General features: G+C 39.5%; 1 protein-coding gene across 1 annotated transcript in view; it reads left to right on the top strand.

The window, feature by feature from the left end:
- SMS (spermine synthase) overlaps positions 1 to 19907 on the top strand; it is a 294657-nt gene that overhangs the window by 83923 nt on the left and 190827 nt on the right. The window contains exon 2 of the mRNA XM_077480709.1: positions 5385 to 5505. Coding sequence (XP_077336835.1) covers positions 5385 to 5505 — 121 coding nt within the window. The remainder of the gene's footprint in view (positions 1 to 5384; positions 5506 to 19907) is intronic.

Raw genomic sequence — 19907 nt, 5'->3', positions numbered from 1 at the left:
TTAGTGAGATCGTGTTTCAGGTACCAGTCATTGTATTGGAATAGATAGAAGATGGAGGATAGCTCTTCGGTAGTGAACGTATGTTCAAAATGTTTTCTCCATCTGGCATTTTTTTTTTTTAAATAACAAACATGTCATAGTTACCTGCTCTGTGCAAGGGTTGTGCACATAGCGGCCCTGATCCTCCTCTTCTGGGGTGCTCTGGTGGCGCTCCTTCTCTTCATCGGGTGCCCCCACAGAGAGCCACCTTCCCTGGGGGAACCCGTGCGGGCCCGCTTACGAGTCCAGCTGCTGCGTGCATTGACACAGATCACATGACTTGGCCCTGCCCCTAGCTCCCGTGTCACTGGATTTGATTGACAGTAGCGGGTGCCAATGGCTCTTGCTGCTATCAGTCTAAGGTCAAAAACCACAAGACTTTACAACCCCTTTTAGCACATTGTGTTTGTCTATTGTTGTGACATATGAGGATCGGATTACATTTTATGGCAAGTTACTGCAGAAGACCTTAATTCCAAGGGGTGCACATAATAAAAAATAAATAAATAAAATATATATATAAATATATAAATATATATATAATTAGCGTGTGTACGTAGTGATGTGAAGAAGCAGTTACCTGCCATGTAGAGATCTGAAAATTATGAAAAAATATTGCATTGTGATACTGAGAATGATATTTCTTTTACTCTGTAGGTGTTAGTTGGCTCGGTTCAGTGCAACATTGTAAATCACAATATCCCATGTGAATTACTGATGAAATGGAAAAAAAATGAAAGAATTAATGGTCTCCCACAGAATTTCCTACACTTCTACTAATATGTGCCTCCAGATTTGGCATTCCCTGGGTCTGAGGCTCATATTTATTTGGTTTCAAGTTCTCTTAAGCAAGTAAAGTCTTGTTATACACTTTATCTTGGAAGAGAAACAAAGTGCTTGATGCCAAGTCATGGAGAAAGTAAGGCTGGCCAAACCTACATAGGAGTGCCATACGATTTTCTACGTATTGACTTTATTTGCCACACACTGTTCAATTGCTATGTAGGATCATTTATGCATTGTTTGGCCAAAAATCTCATGACTTTCAGTTCTTGGGGTGAAGTTGCTTCTAGAAGCAGTTTGAGTGATGCAACAGAGAATATGCGATTTATTATGCGCTGTGTGCTTCAGCACTTGGCAGCCCTGCTTTGTGAATTGACATGCTCTACAATCCAGGTTCATCAGCCCTGTCCTCAGGGCCCACTAACAGGCCAGGTTTTATGTATTACCTTGGGGAGATGCAGACTAGAATACTGCAATCACAGAGCCGCAAATGATATCAGCTGTGATGTATTTCGGTTGCAAGCCTGGTCTGTTAGTGGGCCCCGAGGACAAGGTTGATGACCACTACTCTACTATGTAGTGAAGTTTTTGTTGCTCATCTAAGAGTACGTTTTTACTCCACAATAATAGCACTTACAGTTTACGGGACGGATCTTGGAGCACAAAACTTTCTTGTACTGACCTGTGGCAAAGGTGAAACCCAATGGCAGGTTTAAAGTCACTGAGCCTGTCCTACTGGCTCCTGAGCGTAAACAGCGACAGTGTGGTCACAGTCTGGGGGCACACTTCCGGCACAGAATATAGTTGCTGGCTGCATGCATATATGTGGCCACTTATCGTTACAGCTCACGTCTTGCTGCAACATATACTGTATGTGTATGGTTGATGGAAAAGGGTCAAAGGAAACTTGTTCTATTTGAAAAATACATAGGCCACCATTCCTGATATTGCACTAAAAAATGCTAGTTTCCTAGCTAACATATGTTCTGAGTCACTGACCTGAGACTAGTACGTAGCCAGTGAAGTCACAGTTCTGATCCACATTCAGTGTGTGTGTGTGTGTGTGTGTGTGTGTGTGTATGTATGTATGTATGTGTGTGTGTATATATATATATGTGTGTATATATATATATGTGTATATATATATGTGTATATATATATATGTATATATGTGTATATATATATATATATGTATATATGTGTATATATATATATATGTATATATGTGTATATATATATATGTATATATGTGTGTATATATATATATATATATATATATATTTTGTGAGGGGTTAGCTCGGCAGCGGGTGTGTGAGACCCCCTGGATGGGTTCACAACACAAAGTCAGGCACAGCAGACAGCGGTGTAGGTTAAAAAAAAACAAAAGATCCGGTTTATTTATGCTACATGCAGTGATACATATAACAGCCAAACAAAATAAAACAAGAAAATAAATCCTGGTCAGCTTGACCTCTAACTACACACGTAGACTCCCTGTCTAACAACTGGGTGCAGCCTTGTGCTGTACCAGTCCCTGCCTTTGTTGTAAAGGTTTTGCCACACAGGCGTTAACTCACCGCACAGTACAGGTGACACACTCCCCAGTCTATACAACACAAAACTGGTTCCAGGATGGAGCATCTCCCTATGCATGCTGGGGTTTTTTGTAGAGGTCTTAATGAGCCCACTTACTACAGCTGGGCTCATTAACTCTTCCCCTCTAATTGTAAAAGTCTGCATAAAGCCTGAATCTAGGACACACATATTTCCCATCCTGGATACAACCAGGTGATTTTACCTGCGTGCTGCCACAATATATATATATATATATATATATATATATATATATATATATATATATATATATATATATATATATATATATATATATATATATATATATATATATATATATATATATATATAATATTGTAGATCTGTGACTGAGGAACTATTAAAGCCCTTGGGTCCCCACGATTGCCAGCCAGCTATCAGATGAGCAGTGATGGCCCCTGCATTTGTGTGATTAAGGTTTCCATTTAAAATGCCTTACATAGTAAATTGTTAAATGATATATATCAGAGAATCACCATTCAGCCCCTGCATACTAAAGCCTTAAAGAGGAACTGTAGTCTGTTCACATAATTTGTAATGAAAACATCTTTGCCCTTCTGAAGCTTCCCTCCAACCACTGTGCATATTATTTTATATACACTATGATTCTGTACTTGCCAAATATGCAGAAATCTCCCTCCAATGAGTCTAGCTGCAGCCATTTTAACTGTGGGCAGCTGAAGCTGCTGCCTGTTCACTTCCTGGATTCACACAGAGACACACCTCCAACACTGAAGCCCTGCAGCTTTCATTAGCCCTTTTATGACTCAGCCCCCCCCCCCCCCTCCTGGCAAACTATAACTGGAGTGAGAGAGAGCTGTGCATGATTTCATAAGCCTAGGCTTTTTACCGGACAAGAAACAGGAAGTGGGCTGTATAGGGCATTTACTGGCAGGAAAAAAAAGTTTTACTATCCAAAGTGAAAACAAGGGCAGAAGATTTAATAGATGGAAAGTTAAAAAAAAAGATTGAAGTTCCACTATAAATAATCAAATACACCTACATTAGATACACCAAACAAGTAACATTTTGCAGCTTATCTGATCGAATAGGAAGGTTCCACTTGTGTCTGACTAGTCACGGCTTGGTCAGTCTAGGACTTGTTGACTGAGACTTAAGCTGGTTATAGATGGATGGAAATGTAGTCCGTTCTGCAGGAACCAGACAAATTTCAGTCCATCTTTGGGCAGGCTGGTTGCACTTAGGTTGGTCTATTGATCAACTTCTGTACAACCAGCATGTGAGTTTTTTATTTTTAATATGATCACTGCCAGTGGCTAAAGCCATCAGCAGTGATCATTTGTATTCTGACGGTGGGGAAACCTCCCACTGTCAGAATACAATATTGGTGTTTAGAATGCTTTTTTTGGGGACATTCTGCGTTTATACGGGATGATTTATAGACTGAGAATTCTTTTATCTGAGGGGCTAGGAGTGTACCACTTCTAATAAGAATCCGTGTTCACAAGAGAAATAGTCTATTTGCATATTTTATACTGCTGAAAAGTTGGATGGCCGATATATCTAGTAAGAGATTAAGATTTGAATTAACGCTGTCCATGTATTAATAATGCATAAAGTTCTGTTCTTTTCCTAGATCAGGGTTTCTAGTTTTACTGCATTAACCTTATATTAACTACATCCTTATATACTTTACCCCTTTCTTCTCTGTAAAGTTTAATTCAAAAGCCCCGTTCCTCAATATTTGTAGATCTATCTTTATAAATAAGTAAAACTAAAACTTGAACACAGGATGAAAGCTTGTCTTTCCATTTTTTGGTGCATTTTTTAAAGTGGGAACACGTCAAAACAAGTCAACGTACGTTTACCTACATTAATACAGGTTAGAAGAGAAGACACATGGCAAAACAAAGTGGTGAATGGGACCTAAATGATTGAGCCCAGTGGTGCCTATAACTAAAATGCCAATTGTGAATATATTGTGTATGGACGTGGGAGAGATTTGAAATCAGCCAGCCTTGCGTCTACAACAGTGGTGTCCAACCTTTTGACCTTCATAGGCCACACTGGAAGAAGAGGTATTGTCTTGGGCCACACATAAAATATAATAACAATAAGGATAGCTGATGAGCAGAAAACATCAGACAGATTATACATTAATGATCACGAATATAGTTCATGTACCTGAGTAATAAAACTTTTTAAAACATTTTTTGGAATATTTTTTTATTGTAAAAGTAAAAGTGGGCAACATAAAACAAATTCGATATTTGACGCTGTGTTTGATAAATACATCAATGTCTTGTTCGATGGCTGTAGTAGCAATTCTCAATTAAATCTCAAGGTTCTCATCAGATATTTTGATTCTAATTTTGCTCTTTGTATGCTTCATCCTTCAGTAGTTTCTCATAAATATAGGTGCTGCCGAAAACTGAATGAATAAGATGTGATTGTGAAGAGTGGAATGTTTTTCTTTGGGAAGATAAACCCAATAAAAGGCCAGTCAAAGGAACACTGTCGCAATGTTTTTTAGGCCGCATGTGTTTTCGGAGTGTAAATGCATTTTTACAACCCCCCTACCACAAAAAAGCAACATTTTTAAAGTGGAAGTAAACTCCCCTATCGTTTTCATCCACGGAAGCTGCCATCTTTGCCTCCGTTTAATCTTCAGCTGCCACGGTGCTGCACATGTGATCCGTTATGACACCAGCCATTGGGTGGTTTGACAGTATGGTTCAGAGCAAAGCCAATGTGCAGTTAGCATTCCCCGCATACCATTTTTTGAAACTGTTTAAATCTATGGGTTTACTTCCACTTTAAGTCAGTTTATGACTCTGTGTTGAGCCACAGTCGTAGCCATCTTTTGGCTGCGGGTTGGACACCCTTGGTCTACAAGTTAGTATTTTACCACTGTATGCAAAGATTGTAATCATTTTTTTTTATGTTGAGCAATTGTTTGATAATCTTTTTCACATGTCATTTTTTAGCTGACGGAAATGCCATTATCAAAGATCTACAGCCCGTGTTCCAAGAGCATGGAATGACAGAGACCGTGCACAGCTGGCCAGACCATGGTCACCTGGCCACATACACGACTAAAACTGGGAGGTAAGAAAGCAGATATGTAAAACGCATCTTGATTTTATTATTTGCCATTTCAGGTTGACCTCTCTTCTGTAGAACATACAGGAGAACTCTGAAATGCTAGATACGATTTCTAAAAACCTGACAGTCTGTTTTGTTCTAATTGCTGTCTAGTTCTTTAATTGCTGTGCAGAGTGTTGTAGGGCACTGTGCATAGCAAACTGAACTTCATCTAAAGACCATGGAATTCATTATTCAGCAGCCTGCAGGCATATACAAAGTCATACCAGTGCTTCCTTTGACAGTAAAGAAGACTAAAAAATGTATGCAACACTCCTAAGCACATTGGCTAACGGATTCCTGCTATATTATACATATCTAGACAGTCATTAATGTATGACAGTTCATGGCAGGTTAAATAGGATAAAACAGGTAGGACTACATGTTCTTGTCCTTTTCATAATTATTTGTCAGCTGTGAAAAAATTAGCTTTCTTTTGAAAGTTACCATGTTAATCAACCACAGGGTAACACAGGCACATGTTAGCGATGATGCCCTGCAGCACTGTGGGTGTGAAACTATTGTAGGTGACCTTATTTCTATTACTGTACTGGTAAATGTGAGGTATACAAATACAGGTTTGGGATCCAGTTATTATTCTAACCTATGGAATATATGGCTCTGCATTTATTATTATTATCATACATGATTTATACAGCGCCAACAGTTTACCCAGCGCTTTACAATCTATAGGGGGGAATAAAATTACAGTAGAGTTCAATACAAAAGGTACAGGAGGGCCCTGCTCGTAGAGCTTACATTCTAAAGGGAGGGGGTGGTGGTAAAAAAGGTAATGGCTGCCGAGAATGATTTGATGGGGGTGGCATTAAATATGTTTCTATGATTACTTATTTCACAACATATTTTTCAGACAACCTCCATTAGGTTGTAAATTGGAATTCCTATATGTCAGTCGATCCTATTGTAAGAGGGTATTTCTGATTTTAATACATTCCAAATGAAATGTACATTTTGGCCTGACATTATCATGCTGGGGACAAAGTTTGGGCATATTGGAAAGTATTGAAGGGCAAGAAAGGAATCTATAGACATCGATTTTCAATACATTTGTGGCATTTGGCCTTCTATATGTTACTATTTTACCAATAAAGCACTCCGGTGATTAAGGGCTCTTTCACATGGGTGGACTGATCTGTCACTTTTTCGGACCCTCCAGTCTCCTCTCCTCTGGTATCCATTGACACTCACCAACATTGGATCCTGTCCGGTAAAAACAGATGGATGGGATCAGATGGCAGTCAAGTGTAAATGGACAGGTGTAATGGATTTACATCTGACCGCCCATAGAGGGATGCGGGCTGTGTCCACTCTGCATAAGCGGAGCGGACAGGACCCAGCCTTCTGCCTGCTCAGCAGGGATCAGCAGACAGATTCCTGGCTGAGCAACGGATCCCGTCCTGTGTGTAAGGGGCCTAACTTTTCTAAATACAGGAGAAGTCATCTTGAAAGTGTAAAGAACTCTATGATCCCTATTTTTTGCCTGCGTTTTTAGATGTTCCAGCTTTAAGCTGTTTAGCTGCATTTAGGAGTGTTTACATGCATTTGCATTTGTTCAGCTGCGTTTTAAAGTGTCTAATCAGATCCTGGGTGCATAGGAGTCTTTTTTTTTTTTTTTTTTTTTTTTTCCTCTAAATGCAACTAAACACACTGTGTGAATTGCACCATTAAAATATCATTACATGCATTAAAAGCGTTTAGAAATGTTATCTGAATGCAGATTTGTCAGTGTGCATCTGGTCCAATTATTATAAAATAATGTTTTACTATAAAGGCTTCCTCTTCTTAGAAGTAATAAATCAATTTCACTGTTGCTGACAAGTTGCATTCTACATTATTTCCATTTATCTCTCAGGATGCCCACTTTGTTATATCACTACTAGTATTCCCAGCTTTGCTCAGCTACCTCGCCATTACAAATCCAGTTGCTGCAAGTAGGTCACACTTTCTGTCTGGCCTTGTGGAAGTGGGGAATCCTCAAACTGCTGTAGAGAGATTAGTAGCCTAGTTTTTTTTCTAAAATTGCTTGCATGAAGTGACTCGAGTGACACTTTACAAAGTGGGAAGAGTTTATCTAGTTCTAATAATTGTATTTATTGCTGTACTGTACCCCTTCTGCAGGATGGCCGTTATGCTTTTCTAGGTCATGAAAAGCTCTGGGGTATTTTCTCACTCTAGTTGTTTTCCATTTCTAAACCATTTCATTGAATACATCTGTCAATGAACCATTTAACAGATTGCATTATATAATGTGCTTTAGGCATGAGGCCTACAGCTATCAAATGCTCTATATATCAAAAATAATTCAGCAAATAATTAAGGTTTTCTGTTTTGCTGGAACATGTTTCAGAGATGTTGGCATCATATCACAGCAGAATGGATCCCGATGTGAAAACGTGCATAATAGAACAACATACTCCTGTTACTGTGTCTTATCTCAAGGTCAGGAATCGCCAAACACAAAAGACATGAAATTAGTATCTGGTAACTCCAATGTTTGATTTATTGCATCTTTGCAGTGTTTGCCAAATAGATACAAAGTGGCCTGTTATTTTCACATCCATGCACAGCTGTGACAGTGAGCAAAACTCAGTAAAAACCCACTGCTAACAGATTCCACAAAAGATTTTATATGCTTTGGGGTGTTTTGCACATTGCTTTTATCTTATTGGTTTTATTCACCTGTTTTTCTTGTTAAACTGTAAATTGTAAGTAACTAAATACCAGGCAAAAATACCTAAAAAAAAAAAAAAAAAAAAAAAAAAAAACCCCAAAAAAAACCAAAAAAAAAAGTTAACAGATGTACATTGATTTATTGATGTAAAAATATAAGAAAAAAATACACTACTTTTAAAGCTTTTTAATTTACGATCAGCATAAAACATGGTCTTAACCACTTAAGCCCCAGACCAATTTGCAGCCAAAGGACCAGGCCCCTTTTTGCGATTCGGTACTGCGTTGCTTTAACTGACAATTGCGCGGTCGTGTGACGTGGCTCCCAAACAAAATTAGTCCTTTTTTCCCCACAAATAGAGCTTTCTTTTGGTGGTATTTGATCACCTCTGCGGTTTTTATTTTTTGCGCTATAAACAAAAATAGTGACAATTTTGAAAAAAAAATGCAATATTTTTTACTCTTTGCTATAATAAATATCCTCAAAAAATATATCTAAAAAAAATGTTTTCCTCAGTTTAGGCCGATACGTATTCTTCTACATATTTTTGGTTAAAAAAAAACGCAGTTAGCGATTATTGATTGGTTTACACAAAAGTTATAGCGTTTACAAAATAGGTGATAGTTTTATAGCATTTTTATTATTATTATTTTTTTTACTAGTAATGGCGGCGATCAGCGATTTTTTTTTTTTATTTTTTATTTTTTTTTTGTGACTGCTACATTATGGCGGACACGTCTGACATTTTTGACACATTTTTGGGACCATTGTCATTTATACAGCAATCAGTAATATTTAAATGCACTGATTCCTGTGTAAATGACACTGGCAGTGAAGGACTTAACCACTAGGGGGCGGGGAGGGGTTAAGTGACGTGTGTGGTTTTTTACTGCTGGGGGGAGTGGCTTGGCATGTGACATCACTGATCGTCTTTCCCTATAACAGGGAACAGACGATCAGTGACAGCCACAGTAGGAAGCACGGGGAGAGGTTTGTTTACACATCTTTCCTTGTTCTTCAGCTCTGTGACCCGATTGCGGGACACCAGTGGCGATCAGGTCCACAGGTCACGCGGTCACGGAGCTCAGGAACGGGTGGCGTGCGCGACCCACGGCTGGGCACTTAAAGAGCAATGTACCTGTACATGCTTGTGCCCAGCCGTGCCATTTTGCTGCTGTAAATGTGCAGGAGGCGGTCCTTAACCACTTTCAGACCGGACCATTTTGCTGGTAAATGACCAGAGGTCTTTTTACACTTTGGCACTGCGCTGCTTTAACTGGTAATTGCGCGGTCATGCAATGTTGTACCCAAACAAAATTTACGTCCTTTTCTTCCCACAAATAGAGCTTTCTTTTGATGGTATTTGATTGCCTCTGCGATTTTTATTTTTTGCGATATAAACGTAAAAAGACCGCAAATTTTGAAAAAAAATGATATTTTCTACTTTTTGTTATTAGAAAAATCCAATAAACTCAATTTTAGTCATACATTTAGGCCAAAATGTATTCAGCCACATGTCTTTGGTAAAAAAAAAGTCAATAATTGTATATTTATTGGTTTGCGCAAAAGTTGTCACATCTACAAACTAAGGTACGTTTTCTGGAATTTACGCAGCTTTTAGTTTACGACTGCCTATCTCATTTCTTGAGGTGCTAAAATGGCAGGGCAGTACAAAACCCCCCCAAATGACCCCATTTTGGAAAGTAGACCCCCTAAGGAAATTGATAAGAGGCATGTTGAGCCCATTGAATATTTTATTTTTTTGCCTCAAGCGATTGAATAATGACAAAAAAATAAATTTTTTTTTTTTTTTACACAAAGTTGTCACTAAATGATATATTGCTCACACATGCTATGGGCGTATGTGAAATGACACCCCAAAATAAATTCTGCTGCTTCTCCTGAGTACGGGGATACCACATATGTGGGACTTTTTGGGAGCCTAGCCGCGTACGGGGCCCCGAAAACCAAGCACCGCCTTCAGGCTTTCTAAGGGCGTAAATTTTTGAGTTCACTTCTCACTACCTATTACAGTTTTGAAGGCCATAAAATGCCAAGATGGCACAAAACCCCCACAAATGACCCCATTTTAGAAAGTAGACACCCCAAGCTATTTGCTGAGAGGCATGTTGAGTTCATGGAATATTTTATATTTTGCCACAAGTTGCGGGAAAATTACAAACTTTTTTTTTTTTTTTCACAAAGTTGTCACTAAATGATATATTGCTCATGCATGCCATGGGCATATGTGAAATGACACCCCAAAATAAATTCTGCTGCTTCTCCTGAGTACGGGGATACCACATATGTGGGACTTTTTGGGAGCCTAGCCGCGTACGGGGCCCCGAAAACCAAGCACCGCCTTCAGGCTTTCTAAGGGCGTTACAGTTTTGAAGGCCATAAAATGCCAAGATGGCACAAACCCCCCCCAAATGACCCCATTTTGGAAAGTAGACACCCCTAAATTTAGGGGTACACTAGTGAGACTAGGTAATAAATGGCGGGTGCCCTGAAACTATAAAAAAAATAACTAACCAACCAGCGTCACCTGTAACAGTTATATGGTGATCACTGGTGAAAGGGTTAACTAGGGGGCAATCAGGGGGCTTTATGCAGTAGTATATGGGGGTCCCTGGCGCTATAAAAAGCTGCAGCGAACCTAAATACCTACCTGCCTAACTAGCGTCACCTGTGACACTAATACAGTGATCAGAAAAACGATCGCTTATTAGGCTGGGTTCACACTGGAGCGATGCGGGAACGCCACGAATGCGCGGCGGGTTCCCGCATCGCATGCCTCCCGGCGGCAGTTCACACTGCCCTATGCGAACTGCTGGGAGTGTCAGTGAAATGTTACTGACACCCCCAGATCAGTTCGCATATCGCAGTGCGATCTGCAAACTCGGATCGCATGGTGTGAACACCCATGCGATCCGATTCTGCTGTGGGCCAAAAAAAGGGTCCCGTGCGAATTTGCGGCGGGTGCGGCGGGTGCGGCGAATGGCTGAACTCGAATCGCACAGAGATCGGATGTGATTTGCACTGCAGTGCGGTGCGAATCACATCCGTTCTCATAAACCACTGCAATGTGAACCAAGCCTTAGTGACACTGGCGACGGGGGGTGATCACGGGGTTAAACCTTTATTGGGGGGGTTAGGGGGTACCTTAGAACTAAAGGGGGCTAACCCTAACTGCCCTAACAGTTATTAGTCACAAATGACACCCGCCGGGTGATCAGGGGGTTAAACCTTTATTAGGTAATAAATGGCGGGTGCCCTGAAACTATAAAAAATAACTAACCAACCAGCGTCACCTGTAACAGTTATATGGTGATCACAGGTGAAAGGGTTAACTAGGGGGCAATCAGGGGGCTTTATGCGGTAGTATATGGGGGTCCCTGGCGCTATAAAAAGCTGCGGCGAACCTAAATACCTACCTGCCTAACTAGCGTCACCTGTGACACTAATACGGCGATCAGAAAAATGATCGCTTATTAGGCTGGGTTCACACTGGAGCGATGCGGAAACGCCGCAAATCCGCGGCGGGTTCCCGCATCGCATGCCTCCCGGCGGCAGTTCACACTGCCCTATGCGAACTGCTGGGAGTGTCAGTGAAATGTTACTGACAACCCCAGATCAGTTCGCATATCGCAGTGCGATCTGCAAACTTGGATCGCATGGTGTGAACACCCATGCGATCCGATTCTGCTGCGGGCCAAAAAAAGGGTCCCGTGCGAATTTGCGGCGGGTGTGGCGGGTGCGGCGAATGGCTGAACTCGAATCGCACAGAGATCGGATGTGATTTGCACTGCAGTGCGGTGCGAATCACATTCGTTCTCATAAACCGCTGCAATGTGAACCCAGCCTTAGTGACACTTGCGACGGGGGGTGATCACGGGGTTAAACCTTTATTGGGGGGGTTAGGGGGGTACATTAGAACTAAAGGGGGCTAACTCTAACTGCCCTAACAGTTATTACAGTCACAAATGACACCAATGCAAAAAAATAAAAAATAAAAAAAAAATAAAATAAAATGACATTGGTGTCACTGTGACTGGGGGGCAGGGGTAATTGGGGGGGTGATCGGGGGGTAAAGGGGGGGTGTGAGTGTGCCTGGCATGTTCTACTGTGTGTGTAGAGTGTTGGTGCAACTCACCGATCCGCTCTCCTCCGTGTCGGAACGAAAAATACCGACACGGAGGAGAGAATACATCACTTCCTCTCCTGTGTTTACATTACAGGAGAGGAAGTGATGTCACGGGGGATTCCTATTCGTCGGGAGCGATCGCGAGGGGGTGGCCATGAATGAATGGCCGGCCCCTCGTCCCGGATCGCTCCCGGACGAAAACCGACCGCCGCAGGCACCGGGCGGGGGCCCGATCGGGCCCCCGACCCGCGGGAGGCAAGGGACGTACATGTACGCCAATATGCCTGCCCGTGCCATGCTGTCGACGTACATCGTCGTGCGGCGGTCGGCAACTGGTTAAGCGATTAAGCTAGTTGAACTAGACGGGGAAAAGTTTAAAGTGTTACTAAACCCAGAACCTGCATTCACTATATCTGGTCTCTCACAGTTCACAAGACATGAAAAGCAATTATTTTAGTAAATATACAATTGTATAACTGCTAAATACCCTTTCTCACCAGCTTTATATAGCAGTCTTGTGACTTCAATCAGTGTCCAGTCGAGCACTGGTTAAAGCTTGTAGGAGGAGTTTTCATTCTCCTCTGACTGTCCTTTGAGGCTGCATGACCCCTGACCCCCCTGCCTGGACAGTGCTAATTGGCCCTGTGCTGATTACATGTACCCTCCCCCCCAAAAAAAACTCTCTAGCAATACACACCAAATTGAGCATGTGCAGAGTGCCTCCTAGGGCTTTGTTCTATCAACAGATGAATTGGGGCCAGTAAAAGGGGATGATCAGAGAAAACTGGACCAAACTGTCACAATGCGGTGGATTAATGCCTTAGGTTCCTCGGCGAGTATAAAAAACATTCTTTACTGCATATATAGACTGATTTTACTGTTGTGAGTTTAGTAACCCTTTAAGGGAAAATGTTTTTCACCTTAATGTGTTCTCTGCATTAAGGTAAAAAAAAGAAAATAATTCTCAATACCAGTGCTCCCAGCTCCTCGCTAACACTTATGCAGGTCATAGGTGTTTCAAATCTTGCCCGGTTCAGCAGGAATTCTAACCATGTCTGAGCAGGCTGATTGTACCCAAGTTGATCCAACAATTGACTTGGGTACAACCAGCATGTCCATTTTTTTAAATGTGATTTTTGCTAGCGGCAATAGTCTCTAGCAATAATCAGTGTTTTCTCCAAGAAAATCATATCATCTATGGCCTGCCCTAATGAGTCCTGTATGGATCCAACCTGTCCCTGGCTTCAGTTCTTCTCTCTCTTCTCCATGCTCTTGCCATCTTGGCTGGTAAGACTGTAAAATAGTATAGTAAAGACTGTAATAGTAGTGATCTTGAGCAGTCTTATAATATCTTTCCAGTCTAGACTCCCCAATCTCCCAACAATTTTTGTAGCATGTCTGCAAGCTTTGACCATCACTTATAGCATGCCCATAGTCTTTGACTATAAACTGTTGCATGTCTGCAATGTTTGAGTGCTTTCTGTAGCATTTTATTCCATGTTATGTGTGGCCCTTTTGGTGATATTGGGAATGAACTTGAGGCCTCTGTATCAAGAAGGTTGACCATCACTGCCTTATATAGCCCTCACATATTCTAGTCTAGCAGTCTGTATAATTTAACATTAGTCAAAATTTGAACAGGAAAATCCTGAAAAAGCAAGTGAAATTGTTTGACAAAAGTTAGTAAATAATGTATCGTAAAATGTTTTTACTTTCCTTTAGCACCAAATAAAATACCTGGTGGATAAATATGATGCACTAATAGATTTTGGCTGTATGCCATATTTTTACTGACATTTGGTAAAACAGCATATTAAATTACATTACTAGGATTTACCTCTTATTAATTCCCTAAATAAAGGAAAGCTGATGTAATTTATACCACATCTCTGCTTTTGTCATTTTGCTAGGAGCAAAGGGTAGTATTGTGTGGCTTTTCAGTAAAAAAAATATTCTGTGACATTCAGATGGGATGGAAATTTTGTATAACATTAAAGCATCAAAAGTTTCCCTTACAAATTATACTGTGTTTTATCCCTTCATCCATTGGACGACCACTAATTATATTACCCTGAACATGTGTTCTGGGAATATACCAAAATGGCATCCAGCTTCATTTAAAAGAGTCTTTCAGATGCCAAGAGTGGTTTGGAATTGCACACTGTACCATGCATGTCCTGCAGTATTGTACAGAAAAAAATATATTTTATAGCAGACAGTTGTAGTTTTTAAGGATAGAGTCATCTGATTTGTATCTTAGTGTAGACTTCTGGGAAAATCCGTTACACTATGACTTGTATCGCAATTGTAAACGCTATATAAATATTATTTTTGTTTTGCTAAAATTGAGTTACCCTTTTAAAATATAAAAGGTATTGATCCCCTATCAGTCCATTCCTCCAAGTTCAAATAGCTTGCATAGTAGGTTTTCAGCTTGAACAAATGATAATTGCATGGTCCCAGAGAAGATGGATCCTCACAACTCACACTGACTCTGAAGCAGGGGGATAAAATAAAATGTCAACAAAAATCAAGACCCCTTTTTAAAAAAATAATTACCTCTCAAATTACAGTGCTGAAAGTTGTGCTCTCAAGCCAACCCCTCCCCTAATTCTGTGGCCAGCAGTGAGTGATGCTTAGGCTGGGGGACATGCTCACAGATAGAAACAGGCAATGTCCTTGTTGCTTGAGTGGGCGGCTTAGTTTGACAGCTAAGCGACTACTTCTGTGTCCAGGTTTCTGGGCACCGCGTTTCAAAGGAAATTCTGCTTAGTTGTGTTAAAGGCCTAAAAATGAACTTTTTTTTTTTTTGCAGATTAAATGTCTTTTTCATTTGCTTTGCACTTCTGAACTTGTTGCATATACTTAATGGGTGGATAAAAATTGAAAGTTGGTACACACATAACCACCCACAAGCCTTTTCTACCATAAAACAACTACTTACTAGGGCTGGGGAAAAAATAGATTTAAATCTCAGCGCCGGTCCAGGTGAAAAAAAGAAAAATCGATTTGCTGAAACTTTTAAATCGATTTGACCACTCAACTCGATTCAAGATTTAAATCAATTTTTTCCCCAGCCCTAGTAAGTAGTTGTTTTATGGTAGAAAAGGCTTGTGGGTGGTTCTCCCCAGCCTTCAATACAGGCCTGGAGTTTGCCAGCTGCACCTCACAAGGCCTAGTGACTAGACTCCCTATTGCAAGGCTCCTACATTTGCTCTTTTGAGCATCTTTAACAGAACCATGCCTTCCACCATTCTGAATACTTCTAAATCTGACACTTTTTTTTGTTTCCAAACGTTTTAACGCAAGATGTCGAGTCGGCTAAATCACCATATGAAAATCTGCGAGGAGACTTCTAGAGCTAAAGGGACTATCTCAATCTTATACAAATACCTTAATGATCATAATGCTATAGCCAAATCAATGGCTATGCTGGGGTAGGAAGTAGTAACTGCCCAGGAGATCTCGGAGGAGGACTGGCATGAGTCTCCAATGTGCAAAAATGCACATGCTCTATCACTATCAAAGAGACTGTAGTCAGGCTTTATACCCGGTGGTATTACACCCCTGTTAGGTTGCACAGAATTTACCCATTGGTACCCAACACATGCTTCAGGGGATGTTCAGACAGGGGTACTCTCTTCACACATTCTGGAGCTGCACAGTTCTGAGGTCTTTATGGCAACAAACTACCACAATGGTGCTCCAAATAGCGTGGGTACCTAATAATAACACTGACTTAACAGATGTGCATTTTAAATTGCCAAACTCTGAGGTCTAGCTCCTCCCCCTGTCAAAAATTGGCACATACACTTCAATTTTTTTTTTAGTTGTTATAATAGTTATAATGTATAGTTGTATAATCATACCTTTTCTAGAATGTACTTACGGATCTCTCTGTGACTATATATTTTGTACTTGCCTAAATCAATAAAATGGTTGTAAACAAAAAAATGGAAGTTAAGGTGTATATACAATAAATATACATTTTGTAATATTTTTCTGTGGGTATATTTCATGTCAATTTTTTATTTTTTTTTTGTTAACGTCGTTCCATATTTTTATTATTTTTCATCTGTACATTAGGCAGATTTGTTCATCAATCCCAGAAAACGGCTATTGAATAAAAGACGTATCTATATTTTTCAATCAGTAGGAATAGACTTTAAACACCTGGCATTGTAGGAAAGGAACAGTGAAGTACACTCAGTGTGCACTAATTACCTAGTGAAAGTTAAACTTTCTAATGAGTATATGATAAGCAAAATCTAGCTGATCTCTTCCTCATATCTATAGTAATTACAAAAAACATATTTTTTACAATACAAGCCATACCTTGGCTTGTGAGCGTAATGTGTTCCGGAAATGTGCTTGTAATCCAAAGCACTCGTATATCAAAGCAAATTTCCCCACAAGAAATAAATTCAGATTATTTGAGATTGTTCCACAAACATTTATTCATAAGTCCTTCAGTCTATAGTCTGCTATAATCTTTTTATATAATGTGACTTCAAGACAACTTCAGGAAATACCTGGGTAATCTTCCTGTAATGTGGGATCCAAATCACATCAATTAAGAGGACACAATGCAGCTAAAAAAAATGTTTTATTACAGGCATTTGAGCTTTTATTTCAGCCCCCCCCCCCCCCCCCCTCCAATAAAAAACCCCTCCTTAGTCTATGGGCACAAGTCAGATAGAAGTTACCTTGAAGTAGTACAGGAAACTTTTCTAAAGTTGGAACGACTTCAGTAGTGCTATCTAAGACGGCTCTTGTTGACTAAAATGGGATTTCACATGTCACGTGAATTGGAGCCTCACAAGTTGGATCCCAAGCTACTAGTATTGCAAGACCCTGCTCGTTTATCAAGTTAAAATTTATAAAAAAAAATAGTTTGTCTTGTAAAACACTCGCAGACCAAGTTACTCACAATCCAAGGTTTTACTGTATTGAAACAACAATAATAGTGTTTATGCTAAGCTTCTCACTTTCATAACTATGGCTACAAAACGAAAAAAAACAAAAAATACAAAGGTATCTATAAAGATTACATGCCTTTTTAAAAAATACTTATTCTCAAACTGATTTTCATGCATTGTACTCTATAACGCTGTCTTCCTCAAGGTTACAGACTTTATTAGTACAGATTTAAAGTGTAAGAAAAGTAATTTCCTGGGGTTTATTGGCCATTAAAACAAATTTGACTGCGTTCTCCAGCTAATAAATTATAATGCAACGGTTGTGTGGCCTATCATTCATACATGGTTGTTAGACTTGATATTTACCTAATATTATAAGTATGAAAAACTTAATTGGAATTTAGAGTTAAAAGACTTGCATAAAAAAATACTAATCTCAAAATAAAAGAAACACAAAATTAACTAAATGCCCATTTGCAAGTGTCTAGTGCTTGTGGCTACATTATCTCTTAGAAAAGTTTAAAATTCTCCATCACTTCTGATATTCACCAAAGAGAACCTATGTAACACACACACACACACACACACTCTCACACTCTCACACACACACACACACTCACACACTCAAATCTCAAGTGTGAGGTTGCACCCTGTGCAACCAAACCAAAAGTTGATCAGTGTTATGCTCTTCTCAATTCAGCTAGCCAGTAAAGAAGATAAACTTTGTTTACAACTTTTCGTTTAGAGCGAGAGGTCTAAGCTGCATCATCTATAAGCCTAGATTCACACCTATGCAGTGCATAACGCAGCAATCTCTGCATATTTTTCACACTGCATTGCAGTCATGCTGTGTTTGTGATCCGCTGCGGGTATAAATACAATGTTAATGACACCCAAAAAGGTTTGCTACACTGAATTGCATGGTACAAAACATCATGCAACGCAGTTGTGGTGCAGTTCCAAAACAGGTGACTGCACTTCTTTGGTGCAATTCGGTGCGATTTGAGCACATTGGAAATGAATGGGCTCAAATCGCACCACACTTTTTTGCATGTGAATTGCATGTGATTTGCACAGGAATGAGGTGTGGTTCCTGTGTGATTCAAATGCGTTTTATAGCGTGCATCAGGGCCAAATGTGAAAATGCTTTTGTGAAAGAAACCACTCCCAAAGGCTTATGTGCAGCTTACAAGAAATTAATATACTTGTTATGTATAAAAATATGCTTTATTCTTCCAATTGATGTAAAAATCAATAAAATAAAAATAAAAAAAAAGGACGACAACATGATGAGCTCTGGTGTACATAGAAATTTACATAATGGATGTTTTAAAATGACACAAATGTGTGTGTGTGTGTGTGTGTGTGTATATGTATATATATATATGTATATATATATATATATATATATATATATATATATATATATATATATATATATATATATATATATATATATAAATAAAATGTGTATTTAATTTTTTTTATTTTTGCTCTGACCATCCAATACTGTTGAAGGTAGGACTCTCTGATACTCCTGTTGTTGTTGTCTCCCCCTTTTCTTTCTTTTTTTCTTTGTTTTTATTGATTTTTACATCAGTTGGAAGAATAAAGCTTCTTTTTATACATGACAAGTATATTAATTTCCTTGGAAGCTGTGTATAAGTCCTTGGGAGTTGTTTCTTTTTCACAAATGCGATTGGGTTAGCAGCACCCTGTCCACAAACCAGGGGAGGTGGGTCCCATTTTTTGTTTAATATGAAAATGCTTGCCTGCTGATGTTTGTCATGTAAGAATTTCGACCAGTCCTCCTTTAAATGTGTGCACTTTGTGAACCTGAATATTTATGATTATGTTTAGCAGAGAAGCAGTGGGAAAAGTTCCAGCCTTATCTGATGCAACAGTAGCGATTTGAACAGTTTTTTTTTCCCCCAAGCGATAGTGGTTGGCCACTGGGCTTCCGCCAGACCCATAGTCTGGAGGTCATTTCCTGACCCATGCTGAAAACAACCAGGGTAGGAAACTGTCTACTTTGCAATCCCTGTTGCAGCGTTTGTCCCTTTTTGTCTGGTAATCGCTTGAATGCAGCTCCAGCTAGCAGTAAAAACCTGACAGGCATTAAAATTTATCCCCACTTTTATGGGAAAAATGTGTAGCCAAAAAAAATAAAAATACGAATGTAATACAAAAGAGTAATGCAAAGCCAATTATGCAAAACAAGTCCCGTGACTCACACCCTTGGCTCAGATGATCTTGTTTATGATGTACAGAAAAAAACAAGTGAAAAATTATTATATTTTGTTCACTCAAGTACTCGGAGTCGCCTCAGGTTTTTCAGACTTTCAATTGTGCTATATTTTGATATTATTCTTGGATTCATAAAAGTAGCTATATATAAACTGCACTCTAATTTTAATTTTTTATTAAGATTTCAAATAACAATAGGACAATATAGGGTAAAAAAGTTAAGTACAAAAATAGAACTGTCATTCTAGTGTACAAACAATGGGGACAATAACATTCATGAAGAATGAGTGGTTTAGCCATGAACCCATGAAAAGTCCATAAGTGGGTATAAGGAAATACATCAAAGTGGTCAACTGTGAAA

Source organism: Lithobates pipiens, unplaced genomic scaffold (genome assembly GCF_037356315.1).
Source record: "Lithobates pipiens isolate NorthernLeopardFrog02 unplaced genomic scaffold, aLitPip1_a1.2 Scaffold_16, whole genome shotgun sequence".
Lineage (NCBI taxonomy): Eukaryota > Metazoa > Chordata > Amphibia > Anura > Ranidae > Lithobates > Lithobates pipiens.
This window is presented reverse-complemented; position numbering and strand designations above follow the sequence as displayed.